This window comes from Protobothrops mucrosquamatus, unplaced genomic scaffold (assembly GCF_001527695.2).
Source record: "Protobothrops mucrosquamatus isolate PMUCROS unplaced genomic scaffold, P.Mucros_1.0 scaffold874, whole genome shotgun sequence".
In the NCBI taxonomy this organism is placed as follows: Eukaryota; Metazoa; Chordata; class Lepidosauria; order Squamata; family Viperidae; genus Protobothrops; species Protobothrops mucrosquamatus.
In genome coordinates, this window is record NW_015387128.1 from 1,376,177 (window position 1) to 1,397,868 (window position 21,692).

Below are 21,692 nucleotides of genomic sequence, written 5' to 3' on the forward strand. Positions count from 1 at the left end.
GTCCAACCCCCTGCTCAGGCAGAAAACCCTATACCATTTCGGACAAATGGCTGTCCAGTTTCTTCTTAAAAACTTCCAGTGTTGGAGCATTCACCGCTTCTGGAGGCAGGTTGTTCCACTGGTTAATTGTTCTAACTGTCAGGAAGTTTCTCCTTAGTTCTAGGTTGCTTCTCTCCTTGGTTAGTTTCCATCCGTTGCTTCTTGTCCTGCCTTCAGGTGCTTTGGAAAATAGCTTGACTCCCTCTTCTTTGTGGCAGCCCCTGAGATATTGGAACACTGCTATCATGTCCCCCCTCGTCCTTCTCTTCATTAAACTAGACATTAAACTAGACAACTTGATGTCTTTATCTTCGGATATTGCTGGGCCAATGCAGCAGCAGGGGTTCAAATTTAGAAAACCCATAATCAAATTCCAATATAGAACAGAAGGACATTTTGCTCATGCTGGCATGTATAGAAGTATAAATGTCTTGGGTATTTCTCAAGCTGATCCAATCTTGAGGAAAATGGAAAGCTTGCATAACTTCAATAAATCATACAGTACCATAACTGACACGTAAGATTATAAACATACTGCAAAGTGGACATAAAAATCTGTCCAGATTGGCAAATGTTCATTTAGCATAACCTCTCTTGCAGAGATGAGAGAAAAGGAAGTTTGTGATGCTATTTCTTCCTCCGGTGACTCAGGATCATTTGCAACTGCCTGGTTGGGATGTTCTCTTTCTCTCAGAGTTATCAACTTCTGCTTCTCCCACAAATACGCCTCTGTCAAGATGATATTTGGCTAAGTTGTAGCTTCTGGTGAGGTTTTATTTAGCAACTGTAGTTTTTAGTTGCGTGCAGTCTTTCTGTTTAAGGAAGAGAGCGGTGGATTAATTGGGCTCTTTAAATCATTGGGTGTTAAAGCATAATTAAAGGTTAAGCAAAACCAAACAGCGTTGGCGAACCGTTTGGGTTCAGTGTGTCAACAATTCAGAAAACCTCTAACTTGACTCTGCTGGTGTGTCACCCACCCCTCCTCCTGAATAAAAGAGAAACAATTCTTTAGGTAGTCATTTATAGTTCAACAATCCTCTTGTTCACATGAATGCAAAAGTTGATTTCACGCGATCACTGATAATGCATTCATTTTGGAGGCTGTGGTTGCAGCTATCCAGTGTGCTTGCACCCTGAAAATGAGTGCAAACCATCACCCTGTTGTGCAGCATTTGGAAGACAACTGAACTGTGCGGTTGCCACATTCCTATCACATTTTGAAAGTTACCCTTTTGGGTCACCACCAATCACAATTCTGAAGATGACAGAATCGCATGCTGACACAGATGGCGAGAATCCATTTTAAGCTCTGCTTGGGTGCAGGGTCACATACTTCTTGCGTTTTTGTTCATTTTGGGGGGTAATTCGGGGAGAATAGTTGTTGCCAGGTGTTGATGAATGCTGGCGTGTCACTCAAAATGTGGCACGTCACCTTTGACCTGCATGTCATAGGTTCGCTCTCAGTACTTCAGAAGCATCCAGCTTTGCTGGTTTATTTGTATATCTGTAGCCGCTGGCACAGAATTAGCAATGTTATGAAATAACACCTGAACAAATAGGACTTCAGATAGGAATGTGGTGCTTGGAAATTCAATACCCCACGTCCTTAAAATGTCATTCAGAGAGAAAGTTATTATCCCTCTTTTGTTCTTTCCCATCTTCTTTGAGGAAAAAGGAGACTTGATCTAATTTCCCACTGAACTTTTTCAAGGATTGCAGCAAGGTACTGCTGGGATTTTCTCTGGATGTTCTCCTTGCAGAAGAGAAAGGAGTGGCTACAGAGGTTGATTTTGGCCTGAAGTGGAAAAATGACATTGCTCTTTTCCACTTCGGTGGAGGAAAAGAAAGATGGCTTCTTTTCCATGAAGATGGAAAACGTCATTTTCTTGGATGCATTACCAAGCTGGGGAAGGGGTGTTCGCATCTGGTGCATATATGGCATTCTGCTTGAAGACAAAATCCACTGAGAGGAAACTGCCCTTTGATAGTAGATTCTAACAGTAGTTACTTAGCATAAAGCCTGAAGTTAGATGTGCAAGTAAAGACCATCTCATATTTAGGGTTGAGATGTTTCTTGATGTATAAGAAATACTGTACAATATACCAAGCACAAAGATGCTAGACATTGTAAAGTAACAGAATGTGTCACACTGATTAAATGGAATGATGCAGGAAATAGACATGGCATCACAATCTTTCTTATTAATAAAAGGTCCTTATTCCAAAGAAGATTGCATTGCCTCATAGTTTCTGCTGTTTCTTGAGAAATGAGCTACATTGTTCAACAAACCAAATAACCTCTCTGGTAATTTATATAATGTAGAAATGAGGCAGGAAAAAAAAAGTCTATGTGTGTTTTGGGGGAAAGATACTGGAGAATGCGTGCAGGAGTTACATAAAAACAAGCGTATTTGTAGTTGCAATTCAAATGTGATGGGAAGCTGAAAACTGAACATAATTTTGGGAATTGTGATGCCAAAAGTATTCTGATTGCTTAAATGCAGAAGCCAATCAGTCATTCATGATTTTTGGGACATTCTTTGTATGTGTAAAGATGTGTATGTCAAGAGTGAAATTGGTGGTTTCTTTCATAGCACACTAACATTTATTCTTTAAGTAGCAATAGCAATAGCACTTAGACTTATATACGGCTTCACAGTGCTTTACAGCCCTTTCTAAGCGGTTTACACAGTCAGCATATGGCCCCCAACCACACTGGTCTACAAATTTTGGGAAATTATTGACCTCCAAGATAAAATGTGCTAATTCTTACATATTTTGATCAGATGAATTAGAAAACAGGTAGTCAAGGTGCTGGTTGGCTAAGGTTTTCAAGATATTTCACAATAAATATATTCCACAATAAATAAATATATTTGCCTACAAGGGAGACAGGTGTCTAATGATCATGATGTCTCGTAACTTCTCGACAAAGTATGGTAGAACAGTGAAAATGGTACCACATGGAAGTGTATAAATTTATCTTCACTTTGAAACTAAAGCTTATTACCTAACAGTAATTTATTGTTCTTTTATTGCAAGGCACATTTGTCTTAGTCAGTTCTACACATCATATAGTTACATCTGGTGGCTTGTGAAAGTATCATTGCCTAACATTTCCAAGGAACAGTTGTATGAAGCCAAGATGCCTCAAATCTGTGTAAACAATGCAGGTATCTTTTGCTTCAGTTGTGCTGAGGTTATATTTGCATCTCAAAAGTGCAGTATGACTGCCGTGGTAAAAAAAAAGGCATACCACCTATATTTTGGATGCAAAATAGGGGATCAGGACAAGAGTTAGGTCCCTCATTATTGTTACATTACATGTGCAACTTATCTGCATCATTGGCTAAGCAAGAAGAAAAAGTCTGTGCCTTTCACAGTCCCAATGGTGTGGAGGGAACCCACCAATCATAGTAGCGACTGCTATTTTTGCATGGTTCCCCCAATTTGCAAAAGGGATCTCAAGAAAGGAGAAGTGGACAGTGGAATATCCAGACATTCCATTTGCATGGTGTCCTGTACCCCATGGTGAGGATTTGCCAATTCCAGATCCACCAGAATCCTACTCTCAGATGGTGATAAAGACGATGAGCAGGATGCAACTGATCTGGAGCCGTTTATGTCAGTGGACCCAAACTTTAGCCCACCGTATTTTCCTCTTGAACCACTTCTAATTTCAGAGAGTGAACCAAATGACCTGGTCAGGGGTTTGGAATTGCCTAAGAGTAAGGCAGAGCTACAGGGCTCCAGATTACAACAGTGGAACCTCTTGCAGAGTGAAAAAGCATGAAAACGTTACATGAAAAACCATTAAATGAATGGAAAGTCATGCTAGTGGTATCAATAAAAAGATAAATTTATAATGATTGGTGTGGCACCATTCTCATTGCTGTATCACATTTTGTAGAAAAGTTATAGAGCATAATCGCACATCCCCCTCATAATTTTGAATTATTTTGATGCAATTTTGACCTGAAACTGTATCTTGGAAACTGGAGCCAATGAATACTCGGGACTTAATTTTCCTTTATCAGTGACCCCATTCTGGTAAAATTTAGTTACTTTCATTTCCAAGGCTTTCTCCTTGTAGATGAGTGCAGTCTAGGTCCTTATTTTACCGAACCTCGGAAGGACGGAAGTCTGAGTCAACCTTGAGCCCCGGTGAGGATTGAACTGCTGGCAGTCGGCAGTCAGAAGAATTAGCCTGCAGTACTGCATTCTAACCACTGCGACACCACGCCTAGAAGATTCTAAAAGTATTAAGTCAGGTGGGGCATAAGCACATTAATGCTCTTGAATAGTCGTGTGTCAGGACCTCAGTATAACAAGAAGACCAGAATTGTTTCTAGTCTTTCTTTCATTGGCAATTCTCTTCCTTTGGTAACCTTCCTTAACAGAATCAACAGATCAGCTAGCATGGAAGAAATCAGTCCATCTAGAACAGTGGTTCTCAACCTGTGGGTCGGGACCCCATTTGGGGTCGATCGACCATTTCATGGGGGTCGCCAAGCAAGGCTGTCCGCCATTTTTTTGTCCGCCATTTTTTTCCCCTTTTCCGGCGGGTGCCTTACCTCCCTTGGGCTGGGCCAGCTGGTGGTTGGCCTGCTCCGTCTCTGCCGCTTGCCAGCTACGCCTCGGCCGGCGCAGGGGCCGGAACCACGCATGCACGGCGCTCCCGGGCAGGGAAAGTCCTCGACTTACGACCGGTTGGGTAGTCCTCGACTACAACCGGTTTAGTCCTCGACTTACAACCGGTTTAGTCCTCGACTTAGTCCTCGACCGGTTGGGGTTGCGGCATTAAAAAGGTTGAGAACCACTGATCTAGAAGATCTTTCCTTTGCCTGTACATAGGTCTTCAGTCTCTTTTAACTTTTCTTTACCTATATGGAACGTGTATTAACCAGATTAGATACCTGCTTTTTATGTGGCAAGACAAAAATATGGTTTGCATAAGTAACTTAAAGCAGTTCGGGAAACAACTGACAAAATAGAAAAGGTTGCTTCAATGTAACTGTCTAAAACATCAGTAATATTATTACCTAAGGAAGAGAGTATTTTTATTAACAAAAGATATTATTCCAAAGAGCCAGGGAAAAAATTCTGAAAGAAAAATCAGCCTTATAATGCATATTGCAGTAGGGAATACTCTTATTCAGGTGACACATTCCACATCATCTTCAGAGATGTTTGTTTCCATATTACCGTACTCTTTTCCAAGAAATCGCCAAGATTTCATTCCTATCACAAACACTTAATTCTCATTTGGCTACCATTGAAATCCATACCTTACAGCAGGGGTCCCCAACGCCCAGGCTGTGGCCCATTGCTGGTCTGTGGCCTATTTGGAACTGGGCTGCGTGAGTGGTGGAAACTCAACTTGCATGAGCGGTGGGCCAGCATGCTTGTACACGCAGCTCAACTTGCACAAGTCGAGCTGCCCCAACCTTTACAGCTCATGCGGCCCAGTTCTCCTGTCCCCCCTTCCCCCCAGCTGGACCACCAAGCAAAGGTTGGGGACCACTTCCTTATAGTTAGTGCTTCTAACAGCCTTAGCTCTATTTAGGCCAGTGGTTCTCAACCTGTGGGTCGGGACCCCATTTGGGGTCAATCGACCATTTCATGGGGGTCGCCAAGCAAGGCTGTCTGCCATTTTTTTATCCGCCATTTTTTTTGTCCGCCATTTTTTCCCCCTTTTCCGGCGGGTGCCTTACCTCCCTTGGGCTGGGCCAGCTGGTGGTCGGCCTGCTCCATCTCTGCCGCTTGCCAGCTACGCCTCGGCCAGCGCAGGAGGCGGAACCACGCATGCGCGGCACTCCCGGGCAGGGAAAGTCCTCGACTTTCGACCAGCTGGGTAGTCCTCGACTTACGACCTGTTTAGTCCTCGACTTACGATCAGTTTAGTCCTCGACTTACGACCGGTTGGGGTCGCAGCATTAAAAAGGTTGAGAACCACTGATTTAGGCAGTATTTCGTATATTGCTCTTAATTCATGAGGAGCCCTTTCCCTTTTGAAGTCAATCTTAATTCATGAGTAGCTACTTTCGTCTTGAAGTCGTCTTAGCTTTTGTCATTCTGCAGATCTTGAAATTCTTGTAAGCCAGTTGATGCTTTTTCTATAGCAACAATTTTGTACAGTAGTATTTGGACAATGAGTTCAATATAAACATTTAGGATATACTTTATATATACTGCAGTATCTGGATTTCATCTTCTTTGTAATATAAACAGACTGTAAGTATTATGATGGGATAGGAACTCTTTCCTGCCGATTGTTTGCTTTATCTCATCTGCAGCCCTGAGCCTCTGTTGTTTTAAAAACTGACAATTATGCAAAATTGACAATAACATCTAATTTCTGATGAATAAGATTTACTTTCAATTTATTTAGTAAAGAAGCAACAAAACTGAAGAATTGTCTTTGCTTTTCATTTCATATTTTTAATCCGTATGCAATTCTGCAGTTTGCACTGGAAGGTGGAAAAACAAAACAAAAAAAAATGTTTGTGCGTTAAGTACTCCACAGGTCCTTTTAAAAATGCCAGGGCTGTAGGCTAAATTGGAAAGTGGAAAAAATATCACAGAAGAAAACAGTGGTAAACCACTAATGTATATCACTGCCAGAAAAGCTACGTGGTTTGAGTTTATGAAAATGACAGGAGTGTTAAGCATCACTTATTTTTACCTTTATGTACAGACAGTGTTTTCTGAAATGAAAAGATAATTTTTAAATTGTTGCAAGAAAAACAAAGAGAATCAAAGACCACGGTGGTAAAAAGCTCATGAGTTTGAGAACAGAACGTTCCATTTCCTCTTTGGACCATGCCAAACCTCTTCCACCATGCTGTTGTGGGTATGGTTCAGACTTAAAAGGATTAATTTTTGGAAGTCATTGAAGTGCCTTTAAAATGGTATCCAAAGGAGGCTCAGCATGGTCTAGAGGGGGAATGAAACATTCCAGAATTCTATGGAAAAATCTCTTTTCCTGAACTGGTGAATTTTGCATATCCCTGCAGAAGATCACAAATATTCCTTTCTTAATCCAGTGGTGCTGTTTTTTGGGGTTGATTTACAAATCTCAGAATTTCCAGAGGTCTAGAACTGAACATGAGGAGGATCCCCAAATGCTGGAAGCAGGAAGAAAAATAATTCTTAGCCAGAAGGCAACCATCCTCTTTTACAGAGACAGCTGCAGAAAGAGCCCTTCCTGCTTCTTCTGGAGGAGTTGGAGAAGGTAGAATAAATTGGCTTAGAAGGAAATTCCTTAGCTGAAGGTTTTGGCTGTAATCCATTTCACTAAAGTTATTAGGGAAGTATTGGCATTAGTAATTGAACTCTTATCTTAAAGACTAGAGCAGTGATGGCGAACCTTTTAGAGACCCAGTGCCCAAATTGCAACCCCAAACCCACTTATTTATTACCAGGTGCTGGGTGGGCGTGGCTGCGGTGGTCATGGCAGACTGGGTGGGCGGGGCCAGGGTGGCGGGGGCCAGTCCCTCGCCATCTCTGGGGCATGGCACGCATGCCCACAGAGAGGGCTCTGAGTGCTGCCTCTGGACTAGAGGAACAAAATATAAATAAGCACATATGTATCTGGCAGAACAGAATGGAGGAAACTAGCAAACGATCCTTTGGTAAGATTTGAAAGTTGACTTTTTGGATTAGGAAGAGAGAACAGTGGATTTGGAAAAGAATCGGCCTCATTCTGCTACTAGTAAAGATAATGGTTGCCTACACTGAGATAAGAATCACAAGATAACATAAAGCATTGAACACTTGAAGGTCTATATCAGTGGTTCTCAACCTGTGGGTCGGGACCCCATTTGGGGTCAATCGACCATTTCACGGGGGTCGCCAAGCAAGGCTGTCCGCCATTTTTTTTGTCCGCCATTTTTTTGTTCGCCATTTTTTTCCCCTTTTCCGGCGGGTGCCTTACCTCCCTTGAGCTGGGCCAGCTGGTGGTCGGCCTGCTCCGTCTCTGCCGCTTGCCAGCTACGCCTCGGCCGGCGCAGGGGGCGGAACCACGCATGCGCGGCGCTCCCGGGCAGGGAAAGTCCTCAACTTACGACTGGTTGGGTAGTCCTCAACTTACGACCGGTTTAGTCCTCGACTTACAACCGGTTGGGGTCACGGCATTAAAAAGGTTGAGAACCACTGGTCTATATAAAAACTTAACAATACTAAATATTATTATAAGATTCTACTAATATTCTCTACAAATGAATATCCATTAGGATCCAATGTGTGGATCTCTGTGCTGGTTCATCTCTGTGGCTGAACCTCAGGAACTGGTTTTTGTGTCTCTTTCCCACACCTGATTTTTGTGTCTTCCTCCAGGATCTCAGTTTGCCCAATGGTACTCCGGTAGATACTTCTAGTCCAGCCTCTTCCTCCTCGCTTCTTAATAGACTACAGCTGGATGATGACTTGGACGGGGAGATGAGGGACCTCTTTGTCACTGTTGATGATCCCAAAAAGCATGTCTGTACGATGGAGACTTACATCACTTACCGCGTCACAACTAAGGTACCACAAGATAAGTTGCTCTGTTCAGAATCTTATTTTTTTATTAAAAACAACTTTACTCTATTTCGAGCTTCTTGAAATGCTTAGTAACAGTTGGATTCCCATGCATTCTAAAAGTTTGTTTCCTCTTGTTCTAAGAGTATTTGTCAAATTGTCAAGTCAGAATTGATTGCTTTCTTCTTGTAGAAGAAACTAAAATAATCTGCCTATTGGGAGCAGGCAAGAGCCCCTTGCAGTACATTTTGTTTCCTTCGCTTGGTTAAGATCTAAAATACTTTCCATTTCTAATTGGTGTTAGTTGCATGTTTTGAACATCAATATTGGAAAGGCTTCTACAGCCTACCCAGTTTCAAATAAGAATGAAAATCTTGGCCCCAACCCATTGGAGACCACGGTACCTTCCCCTGTGCTTATAGTCTTAAAAAAAAATAGGACATTGAAGGAAAAAAGGGATGGGAAAAGGAAAAGGAAGTAAGATTATTCAGGTAAAAGTAAAATGGTTTGCATGGACACAACCGTATTATGTTCTTGGCATTCTTTGAGGATTTTTCCTTCTGGAAATTTGAGAACTGTGGCTATATGAAAAGTAAAATAAAACACTATCCTAGATGAAAACACTTTTGTATCACATCCAAGGAAATGACATAAGTATGTGTGTGCAACCACCAGGAGCTGAGCTTAACTCGAAAAAGACATATATGCGTGGCTTGTAGCTATAGATGAGACAACAACTTGATTTTGGATTTGTTATAGAAAGAAATTCCTTTTAAAATCAGACGGGTAGAATTTTGCATAAATGTTGTAGAGATACATTGCATAAATGTAAATAATCTTTGCCCACAAATTTGCTCTTGCCAAAATTCAAACTTTTCTCTCCGAAGACCTTTTTCTTCTGTCTTTTGTGCATATGATAGTAGGACCATCACACATTATTCCACGCACAACCTGAAAACTATCACAACGCTGTATCTCTGTAAGTTGCCTGAGAAGGGAAGATTCAGAATTTGTTTTGTTTTCTTCAATTGGTTGAGTGACTCAGCTTGTGAAATGCTGCACAGTTTGCAAAAGGAATTAAACACGAACTTTGCAGCGTTCAGAAAGAATGTATTTTATTTAAGAGGTGCAGAACATTAACTTTCATGCACTAGACCTTCTTGTTCTCTTACCACTTTTGATGTTTGTTCTTTTGTTCCAGACTACTCGAGCTGAGTTTGACTTGCCAGAGTATTCAATGCGCCGAAGATACCAGGATTTTGATTGGCTCAGGAATAAACTGGAGGAATCTCAGCCAACTCATCTCATTCCTGTAGGTAGTAAGTCAGAGTCACCAGCACACAATTTTTCTTAAAACAACAACAGTGTTCATTTCCCATTATTATTCGTCCATACTGTCCCTGAGAATTGGGCACAACTGAATGGAGGAAAAAATGGATTCAGGATATATCAAGATGTCAATTCTACACTGAACATTTTCTGTTGAACTAAGTTATGAGTCAGAGTTTTAATTTTATAAAATTTGATTTATAGCTTTCTAATAATTGGTTTAGATTTAAATTCCAGAATCCCACTGGACTTCTTGAAACTGCACGTTTTTATGAATAAATAGCGTAACAAGTCTTTGCTTGTTGTTGATGTACTACAGGTAGTCCTCCACTTATAACTATTTGTTTAGTGACTGTTAGATGTTTCAATGGCACTGAAAAAGTGACTTATGAACGTTTTTCACCCTTATCACCATTGCCGCATCCCCTTGGTCATATGTTCAAAATTCAGATGCTTAGCCACTGACTCACATTTATGACGATTGCAGGGTCCCAGGGTCATCTGATCACCCCTTACGACCTTCTGACAGTGGGGAAACCAGATTCACTTAACAACCATGTCACTAACTTGACAACTGCAGTGATTCACTTAACAACTGTGGCAAGAAAGGTTGTAAAATTGGGAAAATTTTACTTAACAACTTTCTCACTTGGCAACAGACTCAATTGTGGTTGTAAGTCAAGGACTACCTGTATTTGATTTTACATGCTCACTTTCAAATCATGTTATCTAATAGCACTTTCTTTTTTTTAAAGTGGGTTAGTCTATTAGATTGACTTTGTCTCCTGGGATCTTTGGGATTTTAAACATGAATTTTAATTCATCTTCTACTCCCTGACATTAACAACCTGAAGGTGACTGAAAATTGCCACCACTGTGAGATTTAAAATGCATGTTTGGGGAGTACTAGTGGCAAAATGGTTGCCCTCATAAACCTCAATGTTAATATTCAGAAATGGAAAATAATTTGCAGTTGACGTGATCTTACGGTGTTAGCAGTGCAGTCTTAACTATATTTTTATTGTTAACTCCGAGATTGCAGTGATAAGCTGGCAACTAACAGCGGGCCATGATGACTGAGTCACAACTTCTCTTAGTGCTCTGCAGGGAATAAAGTGTTCTTAAAACAGCCAGATGTCTTTGAGATAAAACAGAAGGACAAGGCGGGCTGTGGGAAGGAAGTATTGCCTGGTTAACTGGCCTGAGAGTCTTGAGTTCAGGCAAATCCAAAGAAAATGCAACGCCTCTGACTCATTCTGGGTTGGGACCGAGGGAAAAACTGATTCTGCTACCAGAACAGGTGTATCCTGAACATCAAGGAGAAATGTCAGGTTCCAAGGTAGATTTTAATTCCTCCACAATTATCTAGATAGTAATGCAAAAAATTACTGCACACACACAAGCACATGTGTGCATATACATATATGCATGCATACACACACACACCCATCCCTATGAATTTTGTTTCCTGTAACTTTCTTCCTCCCCTCCCCAGCCTCTTCCAGAAAAATTTGTAGTCAAAGGTGTTGTTGACCGTTTTTCAGAAGAATTTGTTGAGACGAGGAGAAAGGCCTTGGATAAATTCTTAAAAAGGATTGCGGACCATCCAGTACTTTCTTTCAATGAACATTTTCATGTATTTCTTACAGCCAAAGTAAGTGAATTTGAATCCACACAGAATTTCTGATTTTCAAAACTTGTAATTAGAGGTGCAAGTCCTTAGAATATGAACATTTCCTCGCAGCAACATAAATACACCTTTCTTTAATTCATTTTGTTAAATGCTAGCTTTAGATTCTGGTAGGTGTTGGGCATTGTCTTTTATGTATAGAGCTCGTAGTGGTTAGAGAACAATAAAATAAACACAACTGAATTTTTCAGTTGTAGCCAAGAACAGCCTTCTTTTCTTCAGTTACTTCACTTTGATGTCTTCATTGCTTTAAAAATAGTCACTTAGGTATTGCGAAGGATTTTCTACTTTTTAAAATCACCCATATGGTCCACAGTTTAACTATAACAAATTCAGTGGGATGAACATGACTGTTTCTTGATCAGATAGTTCTATAAGGGTGAATATTTTGAGCAGAGCTGTAAATTTATTAACCATTCTGTCAATACCAGGATCTTAATGCTTACAAAAAACAAGGAATGGCTTTGCTTACTAAGATGGGAGAATCGGTAAAATATGTCACAGGAAGCTACAAATTAAGAAGTCGACCGTTGGAGTTTGCTGCCATGGGTGACTATCTAGACACGTTTTCTCTGAAGCTAGGAACTATTGATAGAATAGCACAGCGGATAATCAAAGAGGAAGTGGGTAAGTAGGACTTATGGGTTCCCTTGTAACTCACAATTTGTTTTCAAGAAACAAATTGTGAAAGATGCATGCATTCATCCTCTCTTGGATGTAAATTTGTTATGCTGCATAAGGAGCTGTGCAAAAAGATTTTGGAAAGACACGTTGGGCATAGTTGTTAAATTGCTAAATTCCTATGTATTTCTTCTCCTTATTTTGCTTCTTATGATACTGTTTTTCTCCAAAGTTTTCCCAAGTGTGAATAGTTTCTGATTTGCTCAACTTCTTGCTAAATGTGAACATTTCCTCTCAAAATTGAATTTGATTTTTTTTTTTTAAAAAAAAAAAAAGGTCTCATAACCTTGAAACACAGAATCTTCTGTCCCTCGTTTTTATCTGCTGCAGAATATTTAGTGGAACTACGAGAATATGGTCCTGTTTATTCAACCTGGAGTGCACTAGAAACAGAGGTGTCTGAACCTCTTGAAGGAGTATCAGCCTGCATTGGAAACTGTTGCACAGCCCTTGAGGAATTGAGCGAAGATATGACTGAAGACTTTCTGCCTGTTTTACGAGAATATATCCTATATTCAGATTCCATGAAGGTAATGTGCGGATTGCAAGATAGATGTCTGTACGTGCCTTGAATAGCACTCCAAATGCTTTCTTTAAAGGAAAGGTAACTCTTTGACCCATCACTTGAAATTTTACATGTCTTAATTAAAAAACTCCACTTTAGCATCCTTGAAATTTACGTGTTTCTGCCTCCAGAATACAAACTGACGGAACAATGAATGCAAACTTTTATTGCTGGCGTAGATGTAAACTGGCTTTTGATTAATAACAATTTCCACCGTCAGAGCTATTTTCAGAAATATGTTCTTTTCTAGAGCAAATTTCCTTTTTTCTATTACTTAATGTGATTTGCTCTCAGTTTAGTGCACTGGTTGCCAGTGGCCTTCCGGGTGCGCTTTAAGGTGTTAGTTACCACCTTTAAAGCGCTCCATGGCATAGGACCCGGTTAGTTACCACCTTTAAAGCGCTCCATGGCATAGGACCTGGTTACCTCCGAGACCGCCTTCTGCCGCAGATTCCTTCCCACAGACCGGTACGCTCCCACAGAGTGGGTCTCCTCAGGGTGCCGTCGGCCAAGCAGTGTCGGCTGGCGACCCCCAGGGGGAGGGCCTTCTCTGTGGGTGCCCCTACCCTCTGGAATGAACTACCCCCCGAGATTCGGATAATTCCGGATCTCCTTACCTNCCTGACCTAGGGTGGATTTTATACTGGGTTTTTTAGGAATTTGGAAGACACAACATTAAAATTTGGTTTAATTCGGTTTTAAGGGGGGGATTGTATACATGTTTTGGTTTTAAATATGTTGTGCGCCGCCCTGAGTCCCGCCGGGAGAAGGGCGGCATATAAATTAAATTAAATAAATAAATAAATAAATAAATAAATAGTTAAGCAGGGTTATTTGAAACTTTGAGCCTGGAATGTAATTTATGGTTTTATTCTTCAAATCCTGGAATAGTTCAGCGCCAGTCATGCTAAAGATTGGGTAGGGAGAGACTGATAGTTTGTCAACAGACTGCAGATGAAGACAGAGGATTATTACCCACTAATCCCCCACAAAGATCTAGCATATCTATCCCATGTGGTATCTCTCAGTTTTGGCCAACAGTGGTTCACATGTGACATAGGACTTTTGCAATGTATAATGTGTTTTTTCTCTTAAAATCCCTTAAAAATCCGACTCTTGGGTATATCCATACTATAAAAAACCAATAAATAATGATCACCAAGAGAATAAATAGAAAATATTTAATAAATCAAACCTAGCTTTCGTCAGGTGCTCCCGACATCGTCAGGGTTTAAAAAAGGCAGTCCCTGGGAGAAGCTTACATACGATCTCTAATTGCCTGCATCCGGCTTCGAGATCACGTAACCGGTCCCAGCTGGCCGTGCTTTTGCACTCCGAGTGTATCTCTTTCGTCAGCGTGTGGTTCTTTCCCATCTCCTCTCCATACTCCACTGCGTATACCTCCATCATTGACTCTGGGGCTGGGAAGGGTCCCTTCAACTCCCTTACTGATGGTAATCATCTCCATTCCCCCACCTCTATGCACGCAACTCTCTTTACTAGATGTGGGGCGTGGATCGTTCAATTTTCTTCTGGCCCCATTGCATGTTTCAACTGAGTTGTGATCGATCCTCCTCCCCCTTAGTGGTTGTAATCTAGGTGTCTCACCTTGTTTTATAATATCTACCTTCCTATCCCCTTTCATACACGTTATCCCAGTTTGTTTATCATCTGCTCTGACATCTCTCTCCCTTTGCTCCTGAGGGCTGCTCCTTCGTGCCGTCTCCGATCTCTCTTGAGAAACTTGCAACTGTTTTGTTTGAGAAATCTGCAATCTCTCCCGGCTTAACTTTAAAAGAAAAAAGAAGTTGATATCTTTTTTAGCAATAAAACGCAACATAATACATAATACAGGGGTGGGCGATTCATTTTTCCAAGGGGCTGCATGAGAAACTGGGATTTTGTGGAGGGCTGAACCAATAGGCTGAACTTAATTCTGCTGCCACCTCATGTTGACGGAGGAGGGAGCCTCGCCTCACCACTCTTTTGCCGCAAGTGCAGAAAAGTTTTTTTTCACCAGCCAACTAAAGGAGTGTACTCAGCTTCTTCTTCCTCCCCCACTTATTTACATTTTATTTTCTAATTTCTGATTGACCTCACATGGGCCAGATAGGGACAGTCAAAGGACTGGATATGGCCCAGGAGCCATATTTGGGCAGAATATAATTTTTTTTTGTTTTTATTAGTCATCTTGGTTAAACAATGACCCAACTTGCTTTCTCCTACCATCATTTCAACTCAAAAGGAATAGCTAGCTTGTAGCTAACTTCTAAGAGTTTTTCTTTTTTTTCAAAAGGGAGCTAGTTCAGCAGTACAGCACATCTTTTGCATGCTGGGGACTTGGGCTTTCAACCCATGGTACCTTCATTTAAAAAAAAAAAATAGTGAGCAAGTCTTATGAGAACACTGCCATGCTGCTGCTGCTGCTACTACTGGGTTACGTGGTTACATAATTTGACCTGAATGACTTTCGTATTTAGAGATAGTCAGTTAACCATTTGTTCGGCCACCGTTCAAAGTTACATTGGCACTGAATAAATGATAGTTATGTCTGGTCTTTGAATTTATGGCTGTGGCAGCACTCCGATGGTCACTTGATCAAAATTCTGGCTCTTGGTTGCCTGCCAGGACTTTGTGACTGCAGGGGTGCTTCGATTTTTTTTACCAACTCTTTGGCCATTTGGTCACCTCTGCCAGCCCCAAAAGAGCAGACATGGAGGAGAGAGAGGTGTGGGGGGGGACTAAAGAGAATGTAGCTCCTTATTTTACTGTGCTTGGGGCTGGGAGGGACCAGGCTGGGATGGTGACAACTGGGACTGCCAGAATTACGGTCACTAAGTGAAGTGGTCACATAATGTCATTCTTTACAATGGAAATTTAATGGGAATTCTGGTTCCAATTACTTGGCTGTCAGCTGAGGAGCACCTGTACTATGACAAATAGCTGAAAATCCTTAGCCTAAATTGCAGTCTATTCAAGTTGATTTCTTTCAACTCTGCAAGCCATCTTGCCGAATATATATTTGTAAAAAGGCCCCCAAATAACATTTTGAGATGTAAATGAAGAAGAAGATAGATGTAAATAAAGGAAATAGATTTCCTGAGTTTGTGCATTTACTGGCTACGCATCCATCACAAGCTGCCTGCCATATTTCAGTGTGATTTTCCTGGTTGGGTAAACGGAAGATGCATGTGTTGAGGCAATCTGAGGCATTTACATTGTTAATGATTGCTGATGGGAGGAAGTATGAACGTTGATATGACCAAGCCTTATTTATACATTGATCTGAACACATCAGGCTTAAATGGCGAGGGAGACTGAGCTGTGGATATTGCATCTGTTCTCTGTATTTTTTGTCCTTTGTCAACCTTCAGTCTTAGACTTGGTCCACTTAAGTGATGAAGATTGTAGTTTTTGCTCATATATTGCTGAAGTGATGAAGCACTGACTCTAGGCATAAGAGTGGAATAATATATGGATGCATGGATGAATAAATAAATAAAATATGTATGCAAAAGAGTTGTATACTTATTAATAATAACAAATAAGGGGATCTTTGTTTTAAAAAACTCCTAACTGGTGGGGAGGCTGACAGATGCTAGTTTGTGAAGAACCCTCTGCTCCCCGCTTTTTATAAAGAAAAAAAATATCTGAATTTTGATTATGTGACCACGGGGATGCTGCAACGGTCGTATGAAAAAGGTCATAAGTCACTTTTTTTTAGTACCATTGTAACTTTGGGCACTAAACGAATGCTTGTAAGTTGAGAATTATCTGCATTATTTTTTCTGAATCACTGTGATTTCAGATGTATTGTGCTTGTCGTCATTATGCAGAAAATGAGATCTAGAAAAAATGAAGCTTTCCTGTACAGATAGTCTTTGACTCACAACTCTCTAAGCTTGCTTGTTTTCTTGTAGACTTTTCATACCCAAACTAGGTAACATCATCAGTGCTAGTAAGGAGCGCGGTTTGCTGTCAGTTTATATTCTGGTGACTTGCCCTGTCAGTGTTGGTGGGGGTGGTCTTAGAGCAGTGGTTCTCAACCTGTGGGTCGGGACCCCATTTGGGGTCGATCGACCATTTCACGGGGGTCGCCAAGCAAGGCTGTCCGCCATTTTTTTTGTCCGCCATTTTTTCCCCTTTTCCAGCGGGTGCCTTACCTCCCTTGGGCTGGGCCAGCTGGTGGTCAGCCTGCTCCGTCTCTACCGCTTGCCAGCTACGCCTCGGCCGGCGCAGGGGGCGGAACCATGCATGCGCGGCGCTCCCGGGCAGGGAAAGTCCTCGACTTACGACTGGTTGGGTAGTCCTCAACGTACGACCGGTTTAGTCCTCGACTTACGACCGGTTGGGGTCGCGGCATTAAAAAGGTTGAGAACCACTGTCTTAGAGATTCTTTGGTTGGGCTGTTTACTGTTGACTCTTGATTGGGGTATTGTTTACTTGATTGTTGATCAGAAGTTAACCTTGGAGTTAATCTATGCTGATCTGGGTGCTGATTGCTGGGGGGGTGTGCCTGGGTCTTTTTGTTCCCTTTTGGGCTGGTTGTGTGAAAACAGTCTTAAGTCACTTTTTTCCAGTGTTGTAACTTTGAACAGTCATTAAATGAACTTACAGGACTACCTATAGTACAATGAGAGACTATTGATTTTTACAATTTCTTTAATTAATTGCAGCACTTCTTTCTCTCTTCTCCCCTCTTAGAATGTGTTGAAGAAAAGAGATCAAGTTCAAGCAGAATATGAAGCCAAACTAGAAGCTGTGGTCCTCAAGAGAGAAGACCGTCCCAAGGTTTGCTCTGGGGGAGAAGCTTTTAAATTGAATGAGGAGTCTGTTCAATAGTTTATTTTACTGAAGGTTTCCAATAACGTTTTCTATACATTGGGTAGTAGCGTCTTGTTTCAATTAAATACCAACACTATTGAACTGAGACTAAGAATGTGGGTGAGGTTTGTGAAAATAAGCAAGAATTCTTATGAAGAATAGTATCTCAACTCTATTTAATTATAATTAGTATTATCTGATTTAATTAGAAAACTGTGTCCTGACAGAAGTAGCTTCTATAAATAGTTGAGGCATTGTGAGTCACAATGAGATGAGTTCTTGGTTTTGTTTCCAGACATAATATCATATTTCCTTCAGTTTATTCCTGATAACTGTTGTGTGTTTCCTTTGTTGCTACAGATAGTCCTCACCTTATAATCACAATTGAGCCTAAAATTTATGTTCTTAAGTGAGAAATTTGTTAAGTGAGTTTTGCCCCATTTTACGACTTTTCTTGCCACATTTGTTAAGTGAATCAGTGAAGTGGTTAAATTAGTTACACAGATGTTAAGTGAATCTGGCTTCCCCATTGACTTTGCTTGTCAGAAGGTCGCAAAAGGGGATCACATGATTCCGGGACACTGCAACCGTCATAAATATGAACCAACTGTCAAGCATCTGAATGTAAATCACGTGACTATGGGGATGCTGCAGTGGTCATAAGTGTGGGAAATGGTTGTAGGTCATATTTTCCAGTGCCGTTGTAATTTCAAATGGTCACTAAACAAACTGTTGTAAGTCAAGGACTGCCTGTATTTGTTCTTGTGCAAGAATCTACAGGCTTTTTTTTTTTTAATCAGTACTATTTTGTGGAGGAAGTATTAACTCCTTGCCTTGGGAGTACATTTCACTGGATTTAATGTACCAAATTCTGTGTGCAATAGCTTGAAAATCTCTCCCAGGACAACATGCAGGAGTAACTCCATTTTGTTCCCTTAACAATCTCATGTTGAAAGAAAAATTCAGTAAAGCTACCCAATATAATATATACCCAAAGGACTTAAAAGCCAGCCATCAACATACCCCAATCAACATCTAAAAAGCCACTTACAACAGGCACTATAAATACCACACAGAGAACAGCACACACTCTTCTAGGGAGACATTCCCTGAAAATGGGCTCCAGCAAAGGTCCAAAAGCTCAGAAGGCAAAAACTCTTGTCCCGGTGAGCGACCCAGATTGGATCCTGCTATCCAATATACTTTAGATCTGTGCTGAGAAATTTATATCCATGCAGCCTTGGTTAAAATCCAATACCTTGTCCGGTACATTATCCTTAACTTAGACTGTCCTACTATTTGCATAGGTAAGAAATAAAAAGCTCCTTAGTATACAGGATCTTCATTCATACTTTGTACTTGGCCATTATATATAACTGGCAATCGTAGTAAGTAATGGCTTGAGTACGTATGTTCAAGAATAAGTGGAACTTTATGAACTCTGCAGCAATCATTAATCGAGGTACCTGTGAAAAATTGAAAGGTATTTCTGATTCTTCTCAGTCAGAGATCTTTTTATGTCTAAAAAGCTTTCAGAACCTATTTCCACAGCACTGCTTCGTTTTTGGTTTCCAGATGCCCACAGATGTTGAAAAGTGTCAAGACCGGGTAGAGTGCTTTAATGCCGACCTGAAGGCTGACATGGACAGATGGCAGAACAACAAGCGGCAAGATTTTAGGCAGCTGCTGATGGGAATGGCAGATAAAAACATCCAATATTACGAGAAGGTAATGCTCTAAATTTGCCACTAGAAAATGCAGGAAAGCAGTTGAATGTAATTTTACTGATTAACTTGCTGATGCCCGTTGAGTATAAAGCTGATGTAATAAGCTTTAGAATTGCTCTCTCTTTTTTCCTGGGTGCACTAATCTTGTTAAAGCTTTGGCTGTTTTATACTGTCACTGATGAGGCCGAATCCTGTCCACACAGATAGAGCAGGAAATTACATTTGTAGTTTGTCAGTAAGTGACGGCCCATAGCATAGGTTGACCTTGCACATCATGGGCCAGATTGGCTGCAAATTCTGGGAATTGTCCTTCTAACACATTTGGGAGTGTTAATCATTTAATGTACACAAGTGTCTTTTTGACCAGTGTAACTCTGCAAGGTCCTACCCAAAATAGATTTAATGGTGGCCTTACAAATAGCCTTGATTTGTAAGGCCACCATTAAATCTATTTTGGGTAGGACCTTGCAGAGTTACACTGGTCAAAAAGACACTTGTGTACATTAAATGATTAAGATCTGCCAGACAATAAAGGTTATACATCCACCCATTCACCCACCTACCTATCTATCTAGTGTGTGGCAAAAGTATGTGAACTTTGATAGGTGGGAAATCTTGAAAATATAAGCTCCAGTGCATCTGGAAGGTGATAGATTTGGAAAGGATATGAGATATCCCACATAAAGAAAGACAATCTACAACAGGTATGTAAACTGCCAGCCCGCGGGCAGGATACATCACACCAAAACCGCACCTACCCCATTGCCAGCAATGGGGAAAAAGTTGCGATACGTCACGCAACGTCACGTGACGTCACGAGTTTGATATGCCTGATCTACAAGGTGTAGAATAACCTATTATTTAATAGAATAAATGGTTATTGTCAATTTTATTGATCATATCATAAAATTGTGCCTTTGCAGCTGTTGTATTGGAAATGCAGATATTGACAAAATTGTTTAATCCACAAATTGTATTATTTAAGGCCACTTAAGCGTTAAATGACATTATTATAAGATCATTCCTTATGACTATTTGATTTAGAATGACATTATTAATTAATTGTTGTATCTGTTTCTTTCATTCAAATAGTGCCTTACGGCGTGGGAGTCTATTATACCACTGTTGCAAGATAAGACTGAGACCAAATAAGTTGCAGCTTTTTTCTGAATCTCTTCCCTGAACCACGGACATTGACCAAATGCTCAGAATCACTACCACTAATTATAGTGAAGATTTACTATACATCTTGATGATTTTTTTTTCTCCTGGAGAAACACCAAGTGTGCTAATTCTGAACTGTACATTTTTTGCCACTTTTTAACGAAACCATCTTGAACATTCTTACTATGTGAACTTTGGATGATGGAAGTTAAAACAAGAGCACTTTTTCTCTTGGACCACTTTATATTAAATGAAATTGATGAATGGAACACTAAAATCACAATAAAAATAAAGACTCTTAAATGCAAGGTGCCAACTTGCCCTTCCTTTTTTTCAAATCGGTCAGGATAAGGTATGTTGATTGTGACACAACAGGAGTTCCATCTTGACACCGTCCTGATTTTGCTTCCCTTCATATATAGAAAGGGAATATGATTGATGTAAGACACCTGTTGGATTCTGTAGCATCTCTTTAATGTGAGCTTTTTGTGCAGAATGGGAAATATTTAATTTAATGTAGAAACAGAAGTTGTAATGGTCTCCATATAATATATTGGAAATGTATAGAATATTTGTAAAATGTTTCTAATCTAACCTATGGATATGGTGCACACTCTGACTTCAACTTTGGGATGATAGAGGAAAGAAACTTATATGATTCCCAAAGTTGGTATCCAGTATTGTTTGTTTTTTTTTCTTTAAAAAAGAATGAAAAGCCAGGTAACTTCTTGATTTCTCAAAATGTTTGGTTTATGTGTGTGATAAGCTACTCTTTATGTCATGCCTCAGCTCATGCCAAACTTCTTGTTGTCACCTAACCTTGCTTTTTACTGTGGGAATCGTCTTCAAAATAAATTAGTAAAAGGTATTTAAACAAGCACATAGTAACTATAACTACAGTTTTTACTGATCAGTTCCGAAATAAATTGACACATTTAAGGAATCTGGAGGGAAGCTACTCCTTTTCCCTACTAAATGGATCAACTCAACTTTTCAAGTGCTTCTGATATTGTCTTTGTTCTTGTTTTTTTATTTGGGGGCATTCTGTGGTCATTGTACCTTTGAAAGGGAGAAGTGCAACCAAAATGGAGCCTTGATCTAAGGTTTCTTGCTTCATTTATTTTATAAGAATACCTTGGATTTTTTTTATATA

At 40.4% G+C, this 21,692-nt stretch overlaps 1 protein-coding gene across 1 annotated transcript in view; it reads left to right on the forward strand.

Annotated features, from left to right (window-relative positions):
- The window catches only part of SNX30 (sorting nexin family member 30), a 28,985-nt gene extending 7,591 nt beyond the window's left edge, over positions 1-21,394 (forward strand). The window contains exons 2-9 of the mRNA XM_015819216.1: positions 8,377-8,565; positions 9,761-9,871; positions 11,384-11,542; positions 12,010-12,205; positions 12,590-12,789; positions 17,529-17,615; positions 19,224-19,376; positions 20,468-21,394. Of these exons, the coding sequence (XP_015674702.1) occupies positions 8,377-8,565; positions 9,761-9,871; positions 11,384-11,542; positions 12,010-12,205; positions 12,590-12,789; positions 17,529-17,615; positions 19,224-19,376; positions 20,468-20,527 (1,155 nt within the window). The 3' untranslated portion in view covers positions 20,528-21,394. The remainder of the gene's footprint in view (positions 1-8,376; positions 8,566-9,760; positions 9,872-11,383; positions 11,543-12,009; positions 12,206-12,589; positions 12,790-17,528; positions 17,616-19,223; positions 19,377-20,467) is intronic.
- Positions 21,395-21,692: the final 298 nt, after the last annotated feature.